Source organism: Daucus carota, chromosome 7 (assembly GCF_001625215.2).
Source record: "Daucus carota subsp. sativus chromosome 7, DH1 v3.0, whole genome shotgun sequence".
In the NCBI taxonomy this organism is placed as follows: domain Eukaryota; kingdom Viridiplantae; phylum Streptophyta; class Magnoliopsida; order Apiales; family Apiaceae; genus Daucus; species Daucus carota.
In genome coordinates, this window is record NC_030387.2 from 10,043,264 (window position 1) to 10,068,572 (window position 25,309).

Consider the following 25,309-nt stretch of genomic DNA (forward strand, 5'->3'; position numbering starts at 1 on the left):
AATAAAACTGAAAATTGAAGTTACTAGAAATGAAATTCTGATTTCGGGTCATTTCGGGTCCATTTCGGGTCGATCGGGTGATTTTCGGGTCACTTTCGGGTTTCTGTCTCAGTAAATCGGGTTTCGGGTTGGGTCGGGTTCGTGTCGTGTTTCGGGTCGTGTCTGAGATTGCCACCCCTAAGTAAATGTGTATGGACCTTTGACAACAACCCTTCATTCATTTGGTTCTTTTGACATGTGCATCTTCATTCGGCCTGTCCACCAATTATAGTTGTGTGTGCCAAAGTAGCAAATGAGCCCGGTTGTTGGATGAGCCGAAAGGACAGTCAACATTGTAATTTTCAACTATATTGATAGATTTTTTTTCATGTTACAGAAATATTAGTATACCAAACTCTAATACCAAAATAAAATTACACCTAGAGAGGGTGATTAGGTGTATTATGACAACTATGTTTATTTTTAACTTTTACTAACTATTATAAATGACTGTTGTTAAACCGGTCTGTAGTGCGTAAGATAATGACTTACTCCCTCTGTCCCTCTCATTTCTTTATAGTTTTTTTTAAACTGCTCGACACGTATTTTAACACGCATATAAAACATAGTTGTATAACTTATTTTTGAATTTTTTCTTTTTTGTATAAAAATATAAACATTAAATTTTTATTCAAAAGGAAAAAAAAGTTCAAAATAATTTATCAAACTACGTTTTATGAGAGCATTCGAATGCATGCCGAGCTCCCATCCCCCAATGTAAACAAATGAGGGGAACGGAAGGAGGGGAACGGAAGGAGTACTATTTTCAATTAAGCAGTGTATTATATCAAACTCTTACGCATGTGATGACAGAAAAAGTAAGATGAAGTAAAGTAAATGAGGCACAAGATGTTTTATGCAGGTTGGATCCCGGTTCCAATGGTCTATGTCATGGTCCCTTACCTACTTGGTAAAAAAATATATTATCATTAAAAAATTCAATAATTATAGATTAATAATATTTCCTGCAAAACTGAGTTGGGAACATATATAATAGGAGAAGACTATAAACATATATGACAATGTTGAGCTAATTATCAAAGAAGTTCGTTATAAGTTGTGATCATCAAAAAGGATTTATAATGGGCCTGTTTGGTTGAGAAGCTTTTGCATAGCACATGAAGGAAAATGGTTCACAGGCAGATTGATGGCCTAAACAGGCAGACTGGTTCTTTAGTTTCAAAGTGAATGTTAGCTGACTCTGTATAACTTAATAAACAAGCAGCATGATCAAGTTCAAATATTAGGATCTGAGAAATATACATTACAACTGATCTTACAGTTGACAACACGGTTGACCATATAATAAGCCACTTAAAGAAGCGACGAAGAACAATGCTTGAAAGATGAATATGCAACCCCATTTGAAATTCAACTGATATTACTCATCATCCACTCCACTTGCCTTAAATTGTTATCCAAGGGCGATAAATCTCCGTTGCTGAAAGGTCTTGTTCTCTTTTTCAGAGCGGCAGCTTGTGAGCCCATGCCCATTGGAGAAAGTGGGCTTCCAATTGATGTCAAGCTACTATCCACAGAACAGTCTCCGAATTTACCAGGCACGCCGAGAGGATTTTTGCTTTCCAAAGAGGCGGCAATTTCCGAAAGTGAAGGGACTGTGATTACTTGCTGACAGTCATTTGCAACCTTGATAGCTAGTTCAGAGAGTTCTTCCCTAGCAGCTTCAAGTCCAACAGAAGCAACAGTCTGGCCTTCAAGAGCTTTACAAGCTTTTTCAAGAATTGTTTGCAGGTATCTCCCTTGTGCTTCAATACGTAGCTGAAGACGACGCTGAACCTGGTTTGGGTGGAACAAGAAAGATATAATTGACAATCTTATATAGCTTAACCGCAGTTACACATGTACTAGTTGAGATGAATAGATGATACGTCGTTACTTTTTTTTGTAATTAAGAACAACAATTTTTACTCAAATGAAAAATGCCAGCCCTGACAAAAAAAAAGACAAAAAAAAAAAAAAAGACAAAAAAAAAAAAAGAAAAATGCCAGCAACAACTTTGATGGCTGCTTTCTGTTGCTAGTTTTTCATGAGATTTTACTTTAAAATATAAGAATACTACTGCTCTACTTCTTTAGTTCCCCTTCAACAATAAATGATTAGTCACTTTGAGCTAAAGTACCATCGAGTAAGAATGGGGACGTTTTCTTTAGCATCCTATCTTACTTTCTGAGTAGGATTTTCTAATCATCTAATCATCTGTTTACGTGAAATGTAAACATGTAAAACATATATATTTTTCAAACCCTCTTACAACTTCAAAATATTTGCATGACTGATATCTTAAAGTCAAGATGCTTACAAAACCATCAAGACCAGTCTAGTTTTTTTGTGAAAAAAAGCTGCAGAAGAATTCTTTAAGAGCTTAAGACAATTAGCTGAAACATCTATCAAGCTGACAGGCAAGAAGACTAACCTCCAGCTGATCATGCAGCCTTCGCTGAACTTCCATTTGAACTCGCAAAGCCTCAGTGACTTGGAAGCCACTGTTTAATATAAAATAGTAGTAAATTAAAGTTATTTATTAATAGGTCAAGTAGAAAAGTGCTCCCGATAGGAAGTCTGTTATGTTTATCATACTCTTTTAAATCTTGTGCCATCATTCTTGATGATGCTGATGTAGATGACCCAGTATCTTGGCTTTCGGCAATGCAAGATGCTGCAATCCCATAATATATATTAGTAGTGAACTGAGAGTTCCTAAGTGCTAATCATCATGTAAAGAATCTTGCTTCAAAGAACGAAGATTCATTTGTTTAATGTCAACTAAGATCGATGTCTTTCAAGCTGTGTCCTACATATGTACAAGTTCGCATGTATACCATGCACAAACAGGGGCCTATATCCATTGATTTATCAATACACACTTCGAATGATTCTGTTGCCAGTGTTCTTAGCATATCATAGAGAAAGCTGTTTTCGCTATGATGACATGTGCCATATATGAAGTACTTTATTTAATACCTTTCATGCGAAACATTCATATTTTGCCATGCTTAAGAAATGAAGGCATGCAAATTATGGAACTTCAGCAAATACAGGGCACTGGATGTATAGAGGTAATACTAAGATGAAGAATAATACCATCTTTAGAATTTTCAGTAAACTCCTTGCACGACTGCTTTCCCAGCCGGTATTTCTGCAAGACCAATATTAAAATGAGCTGTACTCCTAGTAGAGGGCATTACATTTACATAGAACAACTTAGAGAATCAGAAACAAAATTACTAAAAATTGAGTTATATAAGATTTTAGTAAGGATTTGAATTTTGAACAAAAGACATATACATTTAATTTCACTGTCAATCAGGCCTGCCTTTTATATAAATGTCTTTCTGATTAAAATTGAAATTCTATTACATTATATGTACGCAAGTAGTGAAATCATTTAGCAAACAAATAAAAATCTGTTCAGTATATGTTGTCTCCCATTGGTATATTGTTTCTTTCTTGCAACTCATCAACATGGTAAATATTATAAAAGATTCACAATCAAGTAAACAGCTAACCTGGAGATGTGACTTTAAATGATAAAGGGTCAAACCCTTAACCCCCATTGTTCTCATGATTGTTTTCGGTGTTGCCTCTAGAAATTATAAAATAGTGAATATTAGATATGATTACCACAGCTTATAATATTAACTATGAGGAAATAGAACTTAAACTTATGGCCCTTTCCTAAACAACATATGACAACAACAAAAAACATACAAGTATGTCATACAGTTATAAAGGGCTCCTTGTCAACATTTTAAATAGAAAAAAAAAGTTGAACCCACAAGTTACGACATATTTAGAGGTCAAAAGTTTCTATATGGTGGAAAATGAAAGAAATAGAAGCAAACTCCAAAACCTTTCTTTGTGACATGTTCCCGATATTTTTCTTAGAAGACGAAAGTACTGGAGAGAGAGGGGACAAAAAAAAGATCTCCTGTAGAGGTACTCAAATCGGATCAGTGATCGATTTCTAGGTTTCGTCGTAAACCTAATTGGTTACTTCCAATTACGTATAGGATGAATAGGAAGGGAAGATAGAAGACAATCAACAAATATTTCAGTAATACTTACTCTATCGTTATTATAACTTAATTTCCCTCCATTGTCACAGTACCCTCTATGCAATAGTTTAGGGTATAAATCATAGTTCTTATTAGCACCCAGCAGTCAATTCTACGGAATTAGGTAGTTATCATTAACAATAAAAAGAACAGACAGGTTTCTTTTTAGTTTTCCCACTATGATGAAAAACCTAAAACTCACATTACTAAAATATAATACTAAATTATAGCCACATCCTTATTGACATATAAGCATGATGTACATACTAAAGCCTCCTCGCTTCTCCACCAAGGGTGCATCAACGTTGCATCAGAGCTTTCTCAACAAGTAGTCTACTTAAATATCAAAGTTTCACCATTAAGATCGATTAAGGACTCAAAAGTGAACTCCTGGCTTGGAGTTTTACACCTTAACCTATCATAAACATTGGAGATAAAGCTCAAACTGGACCCAGTCACAACACGATTTACATGACCCAATTCAACCCAGAATGACTTGTTTATTAGAAAAAACTCTTTTAAGCTTGTATGTTCATTTTTTTTCCAAACTTTCTACAAAAACATCAAAAAGGTACAAATTGACCACTTCAAGTGACAACCCGGAACATGAAATTGCCACCTCCATCCCCAAAAACCAGTGCTAAGTTGCTCTTGATTCTCAAACCAAGTACTAGATAGCATACAAATGTATATTAAAACAATTCAACAGGACCTAAAGGCTAAACATATTTCTTTCCGAGTATATAAAGCAAAAAAGGGAAACATGAACACAAGGAAACTATCAATTCAAGACCACCAAAATTAAATTCACAATAAAAAGATAAATCTTTGAATTCCATTTAAAGAAACAAAGTGAGCTGAAAAAAATTCATTAAATTCTCAAAAACCACTACTTATTTAAATAAATATATCCAGACTTCATTTAAGAAGCTATAGCTGAACATTTATAGAAAGTAGAACTAACAAACACTAGTACATGTTAGAGAGAGAGAGAGAGAGAGAGAGAGAGAGAGACTATCTGGGCCGCCAAGCTGAGTAACAGCATCAATGAATCTTTCATGGAGCTCCCCAGTCCAGCGGAGTCTAGGCTTGGGATCCGAAGTCAATACCAAACAGGGATCCGACCCTAAACCCGACCCATCAACCGAGCTTTGAAACTCATCCAGCGGAAGCGAATGGATGGAAGAGTACATCTCTCTTGTTGTCAGAGAGAGAGAGAGAGAGAGAGTATAAGCAGAGTATATAAACGTGCTTTCACTACTTTAGTCCATGTGAACATACACATCTAACTTGTAAACTTTTCTTGTCCGAATAAAAAACAACATTTAAATTTAAGGAAAAAACATATACTAATATTTAATAAAAAAGTCAAAAGTGTGTTTATTCAAAGACAATCAAATATTAATATTTGAATTATTAGGATTAGATAAATCTTATCAAAATTTACTTATTTGGATGATTTATGAAATTAAAATTTAAATTTTCTTAAAATAAATAAATGATCATGATATAATTCAAATTCAAGCTCGTCTAACTAGGTTTGTATTGTTTCTAGCTCCGTTGAAATGAAAATTTGAACTCAACAAATCAAGCCGGATATATTTCATATAACAAAAGTTCCATATATTCCGCATATTTACTGTAGTACCGTAGACCACGTATGTTCTGCAATTATAGAATGACATAAAAACATTGCAAAATGTGTTATTTTGCAAATCATGTTCTATAAAGATCATCATTTTGTTAAAAATTTTGATAATTAATCCTAAATATTCTACAAGTTAAATAGTGAAAAACACATTATTCTGCAAAACATGTTAGGTTTGCAGAACATATTTACATATTACAGAACATATGTGTTCTATTTATCGAACATAAATGATTTTCAATATTTTTCATGAAATAGTGATATTTATAGAATGTATTTCACAAAATAACAAGTTTCATACATTTTGCAATGTTTTTATGCCATTTTATAGTTGCAGAACATACGTGGTCTACGGTACTACAGTAAATATGTGGACTACATGGAACTTAACTCATATTTCATAATATAAAATTCAAAATTTATTCATAAATTTGGATTCATTAAAATATAAACAGAGCTTTTGAAAAGTAACCAGATATAGGGAAAAACAAGACAGCGATGTGTTTGACGTTCATTGTCTTCGCCCTCTGTCTTTCTCCATTATTACTTTAATTTTTATTTTTGATCTACGCAAACCTTTCCATCGCCAGCTAGATCGATATGTATATTTTTGTTTGCCAAATTTCATGTGCCTTTCTTTTCCATTTTAATAGTCTCTGTCAAAATTATGGCCCAGCTCAATATACTTGGCACTTGCACCAGTATGCTTAGGGCCTGTTTGGGAACATGGCATGAGTACTTCTTTGAAGAAGAAGTTGGTTTCTATTTTTCCTAACTTGTAAGTTGTAAGAAAAAATCATGATGATTAAACAATAAATTTGAGATTGAATAGTTTAATATCACATTAATATGATATAATATATAAATAATAATTTCAATCATGCTAGTAGAATTGGTCAAAAAATTAAATCAAAATTTTATATAAATTATTTATCAAAATTTGAATTTTTAAATAACAAGACTTCGTAGCGCTCGTTTACGGGTTACGGGCTAATTTGGATGAAGGGCTTTTTGATGATTTTCGCTAGTTGACCAAAGCCAATCATCATTCATCCGTCAAAAAGAAAAAAAAAAAGAAAAAAAAAACCAAAGCCATTCATGTAAAGGTTTTTTCTTTTTTAAGTGCTCAGTGGACAAAAGCTAATAGGTCCCTGCTTGGAGAAAGATGGCTTGAGCCTGATACAACGAAGTCATACAATGATTCAAATCATTTCTAGCCAGACAAACCCAAACAATGCCAAAATCAAGTTGCTACAGCTTTTGTAATCATAAATATTCATGTACTTATACTCCGGGGTATTATAAAAATTGAGAATCACACTTATTCGACTAAGTTACTGATTTAGATTCCATCAAAAAACAGATGAAAATAGGATATAGTTTAATATATTCAAAAATTAATGAAGATTTAGTTATTATTAGATCAATTATCTATTTATAAGTATATATTTACTATATGTCTATATCATAAATTATATAATTGTTCATATTTTAAAAAATACATATTTATTAATTTTAATAAATTATTATATATATTTTGATTAAGAAAAAAATGTAAAATTAATCGAATTTCAAAATCGAATCAAATGACCATGTCACAGAGAATTAATTGATTAAATTAGAATTAGAGATTTTTAGAACAGATGCAACTCAATCAAGCACCTCAACTTTTGTTGTCAAGAAACCGCCACCGACCTGGAGCCGGTTTCTCTTGGCATATGACTTCCTCCCTCCGTCCCAATTAATTGTATACAGTTTTTTTTTAAAACGTCTCACCAATTATATACATTCCAAAAATAGTAAATTTTTATAATATAAAACATCATTACATCAACTATTTTCTTCCATTATCTCTATTCTATAATAATATAAACCCTATAATACCCACTACTTTCCTCCACTATCTCAAATCTATTATTAAATATAAACGGGTCCCACCATTATACACATTTTTCATCTAACTTTAATGATTTCTTGGTCTCCGTGTCCCAACCATTTGTATGCTAGGACAGAGGGAGTATGAGTTATGACTAAACGTGACTTTTGTGGTAAATTTGGAGTTTAAAATATCCTTTTGGGTAATTTTTCCTTATTGATAACTTATGAGTTATTAAATATATAATAATAATAATAAAAATAATAATAACAATAATAATAAAAGTGATGTATGAGTAATTTATACTTTATAGGTAATTTTTAACTAAAGAAATTAAAAAATTAAGTCACGAAAAAAATATCTCAAACTAACTTCAGGCTATAAGTTCGTTCCTGGTTTATTTCCAATTTTAAGCTGACTTCTGACTAATTACATAAACAAACATTTTTCAGCATAATCGAAAATAACTCAAAGCCCGGACTTTAAAACCAGACAGACATTAGGCTGTTAAAGGGTACTTTTAAGTACCCCGATTTTTATAATTATATATTCTATAATTTAAAAAAAAATTCTATTTAAGGGTACGCTAAAGAGAGAACCAGTACTTAAAATATAACCATCTTAAATTTTAAATAGATTTTTAGGATCTAAATCTAAATACACATTTTTTTTCTTGTTTTTTCATCGTTATGTGTGTTCAAAAATAATATTAAAATATAATACATAGATATTGACATTTTTTGTATGTGAAGTTCTGCGACAAAACCCTAGATAATACTAAAAATAAGGTAAGAGTTCTCCCGGTTCTCTCTTGAACATACCCTTTTATCTAAAACCCCTTCCAAACTTTTGATTCATGTTATTATAATTAATTTGCCAAAATTATTGGTCATATATAAATGTTTAGATTATCCTGTGTGTGCCTACTTTTTATTTAAATGCTCGATTTTTATCGATTTTCATCTCATTAAATAATCACTCTTGCATCATGCATGTACAAAATCTCCGCCAATCAAAATTTTCCAACTAAATAAAAAATAGTTGTTAGTATGTGACCATAAAGCATGGACATTTAAATTTAGTAAATTTTCATAAATTTTGAGCTCGTTTGGCTGAGCTTATGACTTATGATTGAACGTGACTTATATGATAAGTTGGGAGTTTAAAATCACTGTTCGGGTAATTTTGACTTATCATTGACTTAAACGTTATTAAATGTATAAAAGACAAAAATAATATTAATTTAGGAGTAACTTATGACTTAGGGGTAATTTTTATCAAAAAAAAGTTCAAAAAAATTAAATCACCAGAAAACGTACCTCTACTAAATTCTGACCTTAAGACATCTTATTTTTGACTTTAAAGTGACTACTAACTTATTATATAAACCGACATTTTTGTGCTTAAATTTGAATAAGTTTTAAGTCCGGGCTTAAAGCCCGGACAAACAGGCTCAAAGTCTCTTTTTCAGTGAATTGGATCCGTCACCTAGCTCGATCTACTCCGCGGAATCTTATACAGATAGTGAGGGAGTGAGGAGTCCAATAATTACGCAGCTCGCAGTTATTTTTTCAATGATCCTCCAGACAGACGGACAGAAAAGAAAAACTGCTAAAACAAGTGTGCATGTCTGCATTTGTGGGTATAAGTTGATGTATATTCCAGATTCAGTTGGGACCGTCTGCATGGATGATAAAACCAAAGATCTGCTAAACTAAATTTGCCATGTCATCTGCTGTAAAACTTAATTCGCTACCTACCTGCAATCATGGTTTAGCAAGTCAAATTTCTTAATAATCATATACTTAGACTAAAACCTCAAGTTGTTACGAGGATGACTTTACTTAGTAGAATAATCCTCTATCATATTTACTACTACTAATTTACTTTCTTGAAAAATCTGTACTGACATGTGAGGACAGTTTGGTGATGTTAGTGTGAAGTATATTGAGCTCCAGATCCTCTAAGGCAGCAGTTGTGTTAATAAGCTGTCTGGGACTTCTCCTGCGTAAAATCTTGATCATGGCATCAAGGCCTAGAACCCTCACTTCCACGTCAGCCACAGACGACATACTCTCTGGACTCTGCAGACTCTTCTCTAATTAATCCGTTATTGTATTCATTCATGAATTTCATAGGATCATCCGAGGCTGATGCTGGCACTAATGTGGGATTAAAAATGAAAAACTTGAGTTTGTTGCAATGAGCCCCATGAATCTCGGATAGGTAGTCATGGTGGTGGCATTTCACCAGAGAGTCTTTTCTGCTTTTTTGATTCTAGGCATTGCAAGAGTTGCTCCAATTCTCTCACAAACTCAATCGAGTTCTTTGCACAGGTATGTGTGTCATCATCCTCTGAATCTTAACAACTTCACTTGTCTATGTAGTTCTTGACCTCTTCTTCTCCTTGTTCTTCCTTTCTTCCATTTGAGCTTGCACTGTTGAATCATCCTCTTCTTGCATTTTTTCATTCATCATCGAAAACTTTAAGAAGATATTATAAAACTTAAACATTCGATGAACATGAAAAATTACTTAGATTTGGTTTAAATGTTGAAGACTGTTTAATAAACCTTATTAAGTTCAATCTGTGTACTCAGGTGAGACTCGAGCTAGAATGTTGTATAATATCTGAATCCACCAAAAACGGTTTCTGTACGCATCTCCAACCCACATTTTCAGTACAAGATCTAGTTCTAAAACCCTGGATTCCTTTTCATACTAAATTTCGCATAAACAGAAGTAAATTCACTGAAGATTTTTTTTAAAAGGTTACCAATTCATAGGTACTCGAGACACGCCTACAGATGAGTCAAATACAGCATCCTTCCGTTTTTTAACTGGATTGAGTGACAAATGCCAATAACCAAGTCAAATCCTTGTATGGTATGGGAATGTTGTTCGGAATTGCTCAACCTCATCAACAACCTTAAGGAATCATATATTTGGACTATTCAATCATGAAGTGTATTCAAATGGCTGTGGTGATCGGGATTCCTCAGCTTGTGTATTTACAGCTGTAGCACCGGTTGATGCAGTTGATGAGGGCGCATCAGTTAGAGATAGTACTTCAGGCTCAGATGGACGCAAGTCTTTCAAAAGTATGAAACCTGATGCTGCTGATTTGACTGGTGTATATCTACTATCTTCAAGGAACTTAATAAATTTCTCCTGAGCAGGGACCACCCTAGCAGGGTTGGTCAAAATTTCAAATGACAGCTCCACTCCTACCTTCTTCTCCGGAGGAGCATCAACCTGCAAAAGATAAAGTACACAGTAATTTTGTAACCATACATTGTTCCACTAAAATGAACAATAGCAGCACAACTCTGGAAAATGAAAGTTCATGAAAAATTTCTACTAGAAATGAACCATATTTCACCCAAAAAGTGTTAGCAGGAAAGAAAATTCAAATTTCACTAAACCAGTTATACCTGCATAGAGTCCCCATCCCTGTCGCTAGATGATTTGCCTTTTCCAGAGGTTGATTCTGTTCCAGATGACTTCTCAGCAACTGCCTTCTGGTCCGCCTCTTTTTTGCTTGCCCTAGCTTTCGCTCTTGCAGATGTTGATAAAACTGCTGTAGGTAGCTTTAGCTTCACAGCAGATGCAGTGGTGGCCACGATTGGCTGAGGATACTCAAACAATGATGGTTTTGCATGAGATAAGAACTCGAATCGAGGAACTTTCAAGTCATAGTTTAGTCCTATCAAAGCTGTTGGCGAAAAAGCCAAGCTAATAATATATATTAGTGGATACCAATACCAAGACTGGGTAAATACAGCCAGACCAACTACAGCAGTCATTCTATCATGTCTTGTTTTTGAAAGCATTTTTATGGTGACATTCCTTCCACCAGCATCGATAATTCCAGAGGCTAAAATGGCTCCCATCTTGCTCATAGTATCTTCATGCTTATCCAAAATAATTTTCTCTAACTGCCTCCTAAATGAAGTAAATATACCACAGTAAGTGATAACTATACACACACACACACACACATTCACACACCCCACAATAAGCTTTAGCCAAAGGCAGACGACACAACTATATATATTAGAAAACATAAATATAAAAATTGCAGGACCTGAATGCTCCAACACGAGAGTCACTAGCTTCACTGATCTGAACCATTACCATAGCCATTGCAATCAAAGCACCCTGACGAACAAAGTCCACGACGTCTGATGTTAGTGGCTCTAACAACGATATAGCCTCACTCGAACCTGTACCCGCACAAGAGATGCCAACTGCCAAAGCAGCACCATATCTAACATGTGGATTGTAGGACTCAGATAGCAAGGAGACAATTCGGGGTGTCTGCAATTCAGAAAATGAGACCAATGACCACAAACCATTAATACACATGGACATATATATTGATTAAGGACACAATTCATGGCGCTACTTGGTAGCTCTAAAGTCACATAAAAGAAACAGAACTGACCTGCTCTGGTTGCGAGTAAAGAATAAATCCTAGTGCAAGAACAGCAGTACGCCTCACATCATCACTCACATCTGATACAGCAAAGTGTAGCAGCTGACGGATGGCTTTATTGTTTGCTGTTCCCCTGTAAGCCAATGCTAAGGCATACATGCCCCCATAACGTATTATAGGGTCCTGATCCCGGGTCATTTGCTCAATTAATGTATCTGCTTCTTCCTCTCTACCATAAACAGTGAGGGCTATCCCTAATGCCAACCCCCTACACAACAAAATGAAAATATCAGCAGCATGGACTAAAGACATGACTTCAGTACAAGTATGATTTAAACCTGAGCCAAAAGATTAATAGTTACCTGATTAGTTTTTCGTGCTGGGTCTCATGTGCATATGCCAAAATTTCATCTACCTTCTCACTAGCAGTTCCAACCATAAGTAAACCTATACTTATACCAGCAGCTTCACCAGCAACAGCACTGTCAGTATAAAGCACATTCTTTATGTCATCAAATACTTCTTCATCAGCTGTTCCTAGAGCTGCAAGTCCAAGGCCTAGGCATGCACCATGCTGGATAACCTACACCAGCCAAAATTGAACGTCAAACTTGTCAAGTCCACATATACGGGGTACAAAAAAATGTCAATTCAACAATAGAAAATGTCTACCTCAACGTTGGTACTGCTTAGGCTATAACGCAAAAATTGTTTAATGCCTTCCCCATGGTTTGCATGAATCAGACCGAGGGCATAAAGGGCTCCACCTTCAGAATATGGACTGCCATCACCTGATGCACTCATTGGCAAATAAGGATCCATCAATGATGTTCCTTGCTGCAAGTGACCTCTGTGAATGACGCCAAGTCCTGCTGTCACACTAAATTTAGCCCAGTTTGTGGCCCTGCTGAGCCAGTGCTGATTATTTATTCACAGAAATTTATGCTTAGAAGCCGATTTCAAATCAATAAACAGTCGAAATCAAATGCAAGTGCACTTTTTAGTTACCAGATTCTCCCTTAAAAATGTATCCACGGTTGTTCCAGCATGCATAATTGCATTAGCATAAATCGTTGCACTGTGGCAAACACTGTTTCTCATCTCAACCGACTGCTTTATTGTTTTAAGAATAAGAAGATCCGACCTGTATTCAATTTTAAAAACAACTTTGTTATGCTGTCTATCTGCACCGACTGTCATGAAGGAAAACAACAAAAAAGATGGACATGTATGAATAATATAATCAGCTATGAAATATTTAACTTATAATTCTCACTTGTTATGGCTGTATAGGAACTGCAGGGTCAACTGTATCGAAGTCTCTCCAGACAATATTTCTTTAAGTTTCGTCAGCCTCTCAGCATAAGTCACTTCTTTTGGATCTGCAGTAGGTGAACTCTCAGTAACAGCTTGATTACCATCTTCCATCTGAGTATCCTCAGATTTAGCAGCATTTGCATCTTGAGAAGACTCAGTTTCTATAGATACTGGTTGATAAGCTTCTGAGGGTATATATCTAGGTAGGGAGAACCGACGTCTGACATCTAGTAAAAAAGCTTGGTGGTCATTCTCTATAAGATCAAAAGCTATTTGAAATGCCAGTAAAGCATCACTCTTGTCTTCCGACCGTAGAAGTTTCTCCAATATTCTAGCAATGCCCACTGGCTCTTCCAGAAACATCAGGCACTGGCAGATGCTCAAATAATCTGGAGATGGCATCTTCTCGAAAACATGTACAAGAAGATAGAGTACCTAAACACAAATGTAAAAGTTGTAGCTTACATACACTTAAAATAAATATTATTTATATAAAATTTTAAAAAGAACTCGACTATTTTTAGTTGACTAATGTTTAAATTTTTATGACTTGTGCATGTTATTAAATTAGGTTTTAACTGTTTAATTATAGGCATGTGACAGAGTAGTACTCAAAACTGTATGTCTAATAAGCCTGTTTACGACATCCTATCACTCAGAAGGTGCAAGGTGAAATATCCAAGTGTAAATCACTTCCATCTCATATCAGGTCAGGAGCAAACGATTCGTGATCCAACAGACATATCACCTACAACTGTTAATACGTTGGCCTGATGGCCATTCATATTCATAAATTTATAAAATACCATTAATTCCAATCACTTAGAAGTTCACAAGTTTGGCGGATTCAATAGGTATCAATCAATCTGCTGTTAGTGTCTGCTTTCAATATGAAATCTGATTAGAGCATTTCACTATAGAATGTAGTATGTATCTGTATAGCTCATGGTTAGATCATAAAATGGATGTCTATTTTCAGCATAGCAAGGTTACAAAAATCCATAGTAAACAATTTAGTGTATAGTACGTGCTATTGCCATGTAGCAGTTCTTTAACACATCATGCAACTAAAGCAAGTTCTTGGTAACAAGTATTACTTTCAGATTCAAGCTCAAAATAACGTACCATTACTAACAAACCTGGATTAAAGTAAAGAAATTACCTTCGATATCTGAATACAGTATAACTCTTACATATAATTTACAAAAAGATCTTCAAAAAAATTCTGTAATACAGTTGACATGTATGATATAAGATGCATAACTATATTTAGGAAAACAATTTGTTATATCACAGCTATACAGCACGTGAACATAAATAAAAATCTCTATTCAGAGGTTTTTCTTACCCGATGCCTGTATTCTCGACGATTGACAAACGAATGAGATATATTACAGCAATATGATAAGGTTGCCTGAACATTGTCGCTTTTTGTAATTGCTTCTTCAAGCTTGTCCAATCTTCGACATTAAATTGCCATGCCAATAGCCTGTTGGTATCTACCATCAAGAATACACCTATAGAAGGAAACCAGTAAGCTATATGACCTCCATCCAGTATGAAGAAAGGTATGAATAAGGAGCATTTATACTTATCAAGCATCCGCTCAACAATTGCCTCCAGCCTGGTATCAATTTCTACTACTTTCACAAACTCTACAGCTTTGTTCAATAGACTGGCATATTCATCTATAGCCTTAGCTGAGAAACAAGCATATGCAAAAAAACAAATATTAGATACAGTTTAAACTTTAAACATCGGACAGAAGTGAGATACAGATTATTATGCTTGTTTATTACACATAGGCGGTAAATCAATATCCATGTACTTCCATGTTTAGCGGGAATTCACACTTACAGGGAATGTAATTCCCTTCCTCTTTGTCAAACAAACAACTTCATTTTACATACTTCCTAGGAAGTTGAACAACGAGGGTATTCACATATCTACCAAACAACATCATAGTATATTTTAGTAATCACAAAAAATCAAGGTTTGTAAATCAATAATATCTTAAAAGTAATCAAAAGAATCTTATGTAAGAGCGACACCTACTTACCTAGAAGTGTGTGAACATATTCTGTATCCTCTGAGATATCAAACAGAGGACCAGCTCCTAGGGCATAGGATAAAGAGTCGTTCAGTTCACCCAAGTAATAAAAAAACCTGCAACAGAAAAGAGTGCAACATGTGAGGTATATTAAAAAAAAATAGTCATTATGATGTAAACAACAAAAGTATGATTTTATTAATACCCAAGTTCCCAATCTTTAATAAGATTAGACTCTTTTACCCCATGATTGTCTATTTTACTTCTTATCTACAACATAATGCACTCAAAAATTTGCTAAATGTTTCTCTTTCAACTAGTACATTAAAAAAGAGCAAAAAAAGATTCTATCATTGTACTTCTCATAACATAGCAATGATAAATGCATAGTTTTTAAAAGCAAGAAGTGAAAAGAGCCTCCCGGCCTCCCAGCGCTCGAGTTAAAGCCGAAAAGCAACGTGAGGGGGAAGATTAAAAAAAATCAACACATATATATTCAACAACTAAATAATTCAATTTCTAAGAAAATATAATTGCCCAAGACAAACAAGTTCTAGTAGAATATAGTAGGCAATACACAATGTTTTTTAATAATAATGAGATTAACTAGATAACAATTACATAATATTGTATTCTATCTTAAACTATGAAGCACGAGTGCGGGTGTGGGGATACGGGAATTCAGCCAAAAAAATAATGGGGATTCGGGTGAAGGGGGATACGGCAATAAAAAAAATTTAAAAAATATATATAATCTACAGTTTATTAACAAAACAAAGGAGTAGCACTTAAATTAAGCCAAATAGTCAAATACACAAGTTCATTCACTCTTGATAAATAAAAGACACAAGATTCAATATTCATTTAAGACATGAAATCAATCATCTTGAACAATATACTTTTTTGTTGACTACAAAATTACAAAAATTATCCTTCCCACACCCCCGGTGAATCCCCGACCCCATATGCCTGGATACGCAAGGTGGTGCACCCCCGGACGCATGCCAGCACCGTCGCACCTATGCTTTATAGATCTTAAACCACCTTTTGTACTTCAGATTCTAAAAATATTCCCAGCAGTTTTCTATTTTTTGTTCATTTAAATGGATGGCCACATTTAAAAATTTTATCTGGTCGATTATTTAAACATTATTTCATGTCCTGTCTACTGTTTCTTCTCCAAGGTGTGGTGGAAAGTGCTTAAGGCTTCTAGTTTATTGGCACGTAAGTAAAACTCAATAAAGTGTCTTTGCTTTACCTCAAACAAAACAGAATCACATCTACTAAATGGGCTTAACCAAAAGTGCTTCTGCACTCTTTTCGCAACTATGGCTGTATGGCTCAAAATAATTTTTTACACAATTCAGCAGATTATCTAGATCTAATAAGAACTGAATCCATTCCATGCACTCCTACCAGCATGCCAATTTTCTAAAGATTAATAAGAGATAACAGAGGAACTAGAATTCATAAAAAGGCCATAAGCTAGAACTAAGTAAATTGTATCATTACCTTTGATACAAGTAATGCGGCTAGCTGTCTTTGATCATATTCCTCATCTTCGTACAAACTTTCTCTGGACCAATAAATTTATGGAAATACTTAGCAGCAACGAAAATATTACTCCTAAACAAATTTTCTTCTTAAAAACTTTAAAATTAAGAACCTATGAACTCATCATAAGATGCAGACATGAAACGTGACCCATGTCAAAAGATTTCTCTTCTCTACATATCGCAAACAGTACAGTTGTAATTCTTTATTAGGTCAATGAAAACATTGAAATTTAAGTCAGGTACATCTTATAAAATCAGAAAAATAGAGGCGCCCTTTGTGGATGCCAAACATGCGAGGTGCCTGAATGGTCTTAATGTCAACTGTTGTCATTAGAATGAATATAAGAATGGTTCGATATAATAAAATAGCCAAAGAGGTAGGAGTTATATGTACATTTTGTACAAGAATTGAGTTATCTACTTTGAGAGGGTGCCAAAAGTTGGCAACTTCTCTTGGCACCCTTTAAGCACCCTTGAACCTCTAATAGGGTAGCACTCAAGAGTGCCATGCCACGTAGATTTGGTACTTCCTATTGGAGATGCTTTTAGCTACTTATTCAGTTGGACCTACTTTTCAGTGGCCAATTTATCTACTTATCCTTCTGATATATTAATATATATAAAAATATAGAAGATGCAGAAACTATCACACACAGACACGCAAGATAAAGGGATTGAGAATTTTTTAATCTTTTTTTGTAGCCAACACAACATTTTTATTTTTAGCTAACATTTGGATTCAGAGCTTGACGATATAGTAAATAGGACCAAGACATATGCTTAATTTCATAACTAAAACAGCCCTTTTCTATGTCTAGCTGGTTCTTGACCCCAATTCGTTTCAACTCCAATGCGTCATGGGTCAGGGACTTAATAAAAAATTGAGTAGAAAGTGTAGATTGTACAGCCCGAATCAATTTTAATTGTTATTTCACATTCTGGAGTAGTGCAACTTAGCCCTAATCAGGTATAATTCTTATTTCACATTTTCAAATACTAATACTTGCTCATTATTTAAATATTGTAGCCTAGCCAAGTGCCAACTAACCAAAATAAATGAAAATATATTCATATTGAATACAGCCGAGTGTCAACTAAAACGGGACGGAGGGAGTATTATATACTGCTTTCACATTCCATTACCAATGCAAGCATAGCTCACACAATCAAACAAATTCATAATATACATACATAGAGTACAGAGAGGGAGTGGAAGCATAGCTCACACAATCAAACAAATTCATAATATACATACATAGAGTACAGAGAGGGAGAGAGGGAGAGAGGGGGGGAGAGAGAGAGAGAGAGAGGGAGAGGGAGAGGGAGGGGGAGAGAGAGCGAGCGAGCGAGAGAGAGAGAGAGAGAGAGAGAGAGAGAGAGTACATAATGGGAACACTAGTGGAAATCTCAGGCCAGAAGTGATCAACAAAGGTGTTGAGATTGGAGAGAGCATGAAGCTTAAGAGATGGATGAGTCTCGTTCAGCATCGCCAGTAATCCTCCGGCAGAACTAACCGTCATCGCCATTATAACGGAGTTCTCCGATCAGATTGAGATGAAACTAAAGAGAGAGATTGGGGGTTTTGTGAAGGGAGTATTTGGAGTTGCTTATGTTTCTTGGAGAATGGGCAACCTCTGTTTTGGAATCTAAGAGCAAGTCCAACAATGTCCTAGTTAGAGCCCCAAATATAATATAAAATATGATGTCCTAATGATTTAGGACATGGTTATTTAAGTTCAACTCCAACAATGTGCCTTATTTTCAATATATGTTTAATATTTTATTATTAAAGTCTTCCTTTTATCATTAAAACACAATATAAAGTAGAGAGAGAAAGAGGGTGGATATAAAATTTTATATTAAAATATTGGATAGGGCAAGGAGAGGGGTGCCCTATTAATAGGGCTTGAAGAGATTGTCCTAGTGATATAAGGCATCACTAGGACACTCTTGGATCAACATTTTTCATCAAGTGCCTTAAATTATAACTTAAGACAAGTTAGCAAGTCCAACAATGTCCTAGTTAGAGCCCCAAATATAATATAAAATATGATGTCCTAGTGATTTAGGACATGGTTATGTAAGTTCAACTCCAACAATGTGCCTTATTTTCAATATATGTTTAATATTTTATTATTAAAGTCTTCCTTTCATCATTAAAACACAATATAAAGTAGAGAGAGAAAGAGGGTGGATATAAAATTTTATATTAAAATATTGGATAGGGCAAGGAGAGAGGTGCCCTATTAATAGGGCTTGAAGAGATTGTCCTAGTGATATAAGGCATCACTAGGACACTCTTGGATCAACATTTTTCATCAAGTGCCTTAAATTATAACTTAAGACAAGTTATAGGGCTTCTCTTGGACTTGCTCTTATAGGGCTTCTCTTGGACTTGCTCTAACTCTCTGCTTCTCCTTTCATACTCAGTTGTTCATATTTCTAAACCAATATCAGTTCCCGGGTTTTAAAACATGATTGCTGGCTAAATCCAAATCAAAATTCTTAAATGTAAATCAGATACATTATTAGTTTTTTTATTTGCTGTATAGATATTAGGCCTGGCAATTTGACACGTAACACGCTAACACGAAACGAAACGACTAGGGTACATGTCACGGCAGTTCTCGCTAGCATGCCTATAGGCATGCCTTTTACAAAAAAGCATGCCCAAATAGCATGCCATTTTCCATTAAATATAGCAAAAACTGCTGAATCATTACAGGATTGATACTGAAGTGCACTTACAAATATAACAAAAGTTAGTAAATATTAAGAACCGAACTTAGTACAATACTAACTTATATTAGTAATTTATCTAATATTTAACTATGAAGTTGGACTATATTTAAAATTTTCAATATTTATAAGATATAATATTTATATAAATTTTATTATCTATTATATCATAATTCCTGAACGATGCCCAGTCACAAAGTCCACGTAATTCGTTAAATGACACGTCATAAAGCCACGCATTTTTTAATGCCACATCAGCAGTGCCATCTAATCAACTGATTAATAAATGTTAAGTTTCAAACAGTCCCACAAATCATGCATGAATTCTTACTTTTGATTTTATTTGTCTTAATTATCAAATTAGCGTTGATTGTCAGCTCTGATTATCAGTTTAATTCTCTATTAAAGATATCTTTAATATGACATCTTTTTGAAAATCACCACATCTTTTTGAAAACCACCATATTAATATGTCAGCGTTGACATCACCAGCACCATCTAATCAACTGATTTATATAAGTCAAGTTTTAGACAGTCCCACAAATTATGCAAGCATTCTTGCTTTTAATTTTAATTGTCTTAAATAAAAATCATTCCTTCCTAATTTTTAGCATATTTTTTTAAATGTAGTTATTGACTTCCTCTATCTCTAATTTATGAAGAAAAGACTTCTTAAGTACTATCCAAGATATGAAACTAATCATCATTAATTATTTCTAAATTCGAAATCAAATCAATTCTTATCATTTATTTTAAAATTTCAAATTCATCTTACCATTTATGGGAAGACTTCCTAAGCACTCTGAAGATTTTATTGTACGATGTTGGATGAAAAATTAAAAATTTAAATATATAATTATCTCTTAAATTGCTGATTGCCTTTTCTTAAAATATTTAAAATTAAAATTTATGTAAAAAACTTTCAAACAATAGTTTTCTTATCTTTATACATTTAATTTATTCACAACTACATGTATATTTTGTATATTTAAAAATACACGTAATTCGTAAAATGACACGTCATAAAACCACATATTTTAATTATGTCACATAAGCAGCGCCATCTAATCAATTGATTTATATAAGTCAAGTTTTAGAAAGTCCCACAAATTATGCATGCATTCTTACTTTTCATTTTAATTGTCTTAAATAAAAATCATTTCCTTCCTAATTTTTAGCATATTTTTTAAATGTAGTTATTGACTTCCTCTATCTCTAATTTATGAATGAAAAGACTTCTCAAATACTCTCCAAGATATGAAACTAATCATCATTAATTATTTCTAAATTCAAAATCAAATCAATTCTTATTATTTATTTTAAAAATTCAAATTCATCTTACCATTTATGGGAAGACTTCTTAAGCGCTCTCAAGACTTTATTGTACGATGTTGCATGAAAAATTAAAAATTTAAAAATATAATTATCTCTCAAATTGCTGATTGCCTTTTCTTAAAATATTTAAAATTAAAATGTATTTAAAAAATTTCAAGCAATATTTTTCTTATCTTTATACATTTAATTTATTCACAACTACATGTATATTTTGTATATTAACCTATTTTTAATTGTAATTGTTAGCTTATTATCTATTTCGAATTAAACATGGAAAGACTTCCTAAGCACTTACAAGATTTTTTGTATGCTACTGCATTAAAAATTCAATATGTTGGAATAGTGATTACTACCTCTTAAACTGCTAATCGTCTTTTCTTAAAATATTTAAAAATAAAGTAGTGTTAAAATATTTTCATAAGATTATACAAAAAAGAATAAGGTATTGATGCACCATTAAATATGTTATACTTTAAAAAATTATGATACGACTATTGTGTTGTTAAATTCATTTATGTGTTATTGTTTTCTTCATTATTTTATTATTTTTTCAATTTTAATAAAGTAATTCTTATATATAAAAAATTTGAGATACGTCATTATATATGTTTTACTCTCTAATTTTTTATTTTAAAATAAATATAAAATTAGTTCAAATTTATATATCAGAGCAGTAACATAGCGTCGTAATGGTAAGGTGTGTGAAGCAGCATTTAGTTGATATTTAAGCATGCTCAATCAGCTGCATAATCGGTGTTTTTTAAATATTTAATTGGTTTGAATTTTTTTTAATTTTGTTTGAAGAATAATATCTTTTTTGGATCAGAAATTGTAAGCAATTTAGAAGGCATATGTAGGTCTGCTTGATTATATGCATGATTGGTGCTTCAGAATGGGAAGCGAGTGAATTTCATTTGTTTCTTTCCATTACCATCTAAAAATTTGAATTCAAAGTAAGTATTGCAAAATTGAAATCATATTGGTTGTCTCTCTTCAATTTGATATTCAAATTTCCTTGATTATAGCTTTCGTTGAACAATAGTATGACAAGATTCAAAACAATGATTTTATTTATGGTAACTTGTTTGATTGATTTCATATCTATTTATATGTATATGTCTATATATCTATATATTTGGTAGAGAGTGGGTATATATATAACCGTTATCAAGACTACATGCTTATATCTTTGATTGTTTGTATTCATCTTTGTTTTCCTTTTTCTTTTTCTTTTTTGACTTTATAGTTTGAGATTTTCATTCTTTTTTCTATATCTGTAAGCAATTCTTTTAAAATTTCAAACATGTTTTTAATTTACAAGGTATATGGATGTGAATGTTAATGGAATCTCTTTTTACAATTTGTAGCTATCAAAGGCCGAGGAAACTACATTACAATGAAGAAAGCATGGCTGAGACAAGTTGTGGGACTCAAATAACCTAAAGGCATCGTATTTCCTACTACATTCAACTGATTTTTGGTGTTATCATATGTTTTACTGGCGTGATTATCATATTTATCATTTAATTGACACTAATTATTAATTTTTGTGTATGTGTATATAAAATACTTAAATGACCATTTGTCTGGCCGCTCAGTTCGTCTGATTAGCAACACACCAATCTGGCTATACAGATTCATCTGATACAAATTTTAGCGTTGTCAATAAAAGGAGAATGATATATTGTTGTCTCACTTGGTAAATTGAATCTCAGCCTTTTCTGTGCAAGTTTGTGAAATTTTTTATTAATACTTATTTAGATTGATTATATAACAAATGAAATCATTTATTGGAATTTAATATCAATCATTAGAATTTACATATGTATGTATAACTTATGTGTATGTATGATACAATTGCTTAGATAGTTATCAGTTGTCTACAAGCATCTAGAAAGGAATTACGAAAGTTTGGGTGCTCTTTTAACAATCTCAAAGTCCTTTGAAACAACTAATTATTGATTTGAGCAGCAAATATTCAAAGGAGTTGACGCGGAGACTATTTGGTGTGTGAAACTTTGGTAAAGCTCATCAGCCAGATTCTCAATACAAAGGAAGTAGTAAAGGGATCTGAAATGGTCAGACGGGAGTGAGAAATGTAGACGATGAGGCTAGCAATGCAGTTAACATTGAGGAAGTATCACGTGAGATGGGGAAGTCTAACAAAATGATGTCAATGTAATTGTCTCCCTATTTACATTGGTGTAGTCTTTGTTTAATATCTTGAGAATATATAATTTCGCAAGTTAGTACTTTTAGTCACTCAAGTTCATTGAGAAGTAGTTGTTTTAGTCATAAATTTTATATTGCAAGTTCTCATTTGGCTCATGCATTGTCTCGGGAGTAAGTTATAGTTTTGATCACATGATCTATTTAAATTAACCATTGACGGGTTTTTAGATTTTTTATTTATTGTTTTTGAAAGAGATAATAAAATTTTCATAATTTGTATTTTATAATATTTTTATAAAAACTTATAAGAACATAAAGGACTTGAGTACAAATACAATGACAATAATGAAAAGAATATGTGTTTCCATGTAAATTTAAGTATAACGTATCCCTTAGATTTAGGAAACATTTTAAGTGTAGTGTATCCGTTGCAAATTTCAAATTTCAATGCAGATGGAAATATCATTATAATCCGTGATTTTAATTTATTGATTTAATCTCTTATTTATTGAGGTAACATATATAAGCAACAATGATGTAATTAGTTTACTTCTCTGTTAAAGACGTCTTTATTTTATTTTATTTTATTTTTTTTGCCAGAAAAAGTCGAAGTTTTATTGCTCACTCAAATCGTCTTTATTTTATTTAACTCTTAATCAAATGAAGTGTATAAACGAAATCTAGATATATTTATAATAAAAGACATATATATTATATATTTTCTTAGAAAGATTATATTTAAGTCAAGTGAAGTGAATCAATTATATATCTATGTTGACTATCCCTTAATTTATGCATACATTATGGCATTTATATTTAATTGACATACTCTGGTGTTATTTAATTGTCATCTCTGAATGCTTGATGAAATACAAACCCTGTATTCTGACTAATACATGGAACAACAGACCTAAAATCGATCTTAAGGATCTGAATTGCTAGCTTCTTTATGTATTATTTATTTATTTATTTGTGATAAAATAAAGTGTATAAAAATAATATATATTTAAAATAATTCATTTTTAAAATATTTAAATTTAGTTAAATAATTCATTAATATTCCCCAAACGATATAATTCATTCGTATGTCAAAATATTATAATTTAGTTAAATAACTCATTTTAAAATATTATAAGTTAGTTAAATTTTTTAGTTAAATATTTTCTAGAAAATCGATGTCTTAATGCATTACTCTGCCAAAATATATCACATAGATTACAATACATTATTATGCCAAAAAATTGTAACAAAAAATATCTATTATAAATACATTTTAGACATTAATAGTTATGTAAAATAAATTCTATCGGTTACAAAATTTGAATTTCAATACTCATCAAACATCTTAATACAAAATCTCATTCTCAATTTTACTCGCTAAATTAAATCTGTTACTAACATTAACTACATAATTCAAAAACTCTTATTCATTTACTTTCTTTTTTGTTAAAATATTGTCTTTATATTCCTTAAAGTATCGAGATATATATTCTCTCTCAAATTAGGGTTTTGAGAGTCGACTCCCAAAACTAGCCTTCACTTCTCCATTCTTCACCTTCATCCTTTTCATCCATCAAATCGTTTTCGCTCTCCCATCTTTTCCACTATTTACCAGTTTTTTGTTTTTCAATAAAATCGAGTGTTGCTTAAACCTCGAAGATTCCAATCGAGTTTTATTCTCGGATCTGTTTCGGATTTGAGTTTGGGCTTGATTGTTTTCTGAATAAATCAGATCTTTTGAAATCAAAGGTCCGATTGTGTTTTCCCGTCTCGCCTTTTGGCGTGTGTTGATTTAGTACCCAACTTTTGGGTGGTTCTGCGTTGTTATAGTTGTGGTTGTTATGTGTTTTTGTGTTATCAATGAGAATGATTGGGATGGAGTTTTGGAAGATCTGGCTTATCGTATCATTAATACTTTCGGCATGTCTATAGCTGGCTCCCGGCATGTAGATAGCTGGGGTATGCTTGGAACGGTGGCGATCGCATGTGCTCACCTTTCACAAATTATAGTTGTTCATTATTCGAGGACTCTTGTTCCTCATTGCTTAGTTTTTACAACTGAG

General features: G+C 32.8%; 1 protein-coding gene and 1 pseudogene across 1 annotated transcript; both read right to left on the reverse strand.

The window, feature by feature from the left end:
- Positions 1-1,266: 1,266 nt before the first annotated feature.
- LOC108196763 (protein PHR1-LIKE 3) lies at positions 1,267-5,395 on the reverse strand. Its single transcript, XM_017364198.2, has 6 exons — positions 5,131-5,395; positions 3,567-3,643; positions 3,142-3,196; positions 2,638-2,716; positions 2,474-2,543; positions 1,267-1,836 (listed from the first exon to the last, which is right to left on the reverse strand). Exons 1-6 carry the CDS (start codon positions 5,306-5,308, stop codon positions 1,411-1,413), a joined length of 885 nt encoding a protein of 294 aa, XP_017219687.1. The 5' UTR covers positions 5,309-5,395; the 3' UTR covers positions 1,267-1,410.
- A 4,851-nt stretch (positions 5,396-10,246) lies between these two features.
- LOC108193990 (26S proteasome non-ATPase regulatory subunit 1 homolog A-like) lies at positions 10,247-18,647 on the reverse strand (annotated as a pseudogene).
- Between the last annotated feature and the right edge of the window lie 6,662 nt (positions 18,648-25,309).

Coding starts and splice junctions, on each gene's coding strand:
- LOC108196763 (XM_017364198.2), bottom strand. CDS start 5,308: ATGTACTCTTCCATCCATTCGCTTCCGCTGGATGAGTTTCAAAGCTCG. Junction 2,544..2,637: donor ATGGCACAAGATTTAAAAGA/GTATGATAAACA, acceptor TATATTAAACAG/TGGCTTCCAAGTCACTGAGG. Junction 1,837..2,473: donor GGCTGCATGATCAGCTGGAG/GTTAGTCTTCTT, acceptor CACCCAAACCAG/GTTCAGCGTCGTCTTCAGCT.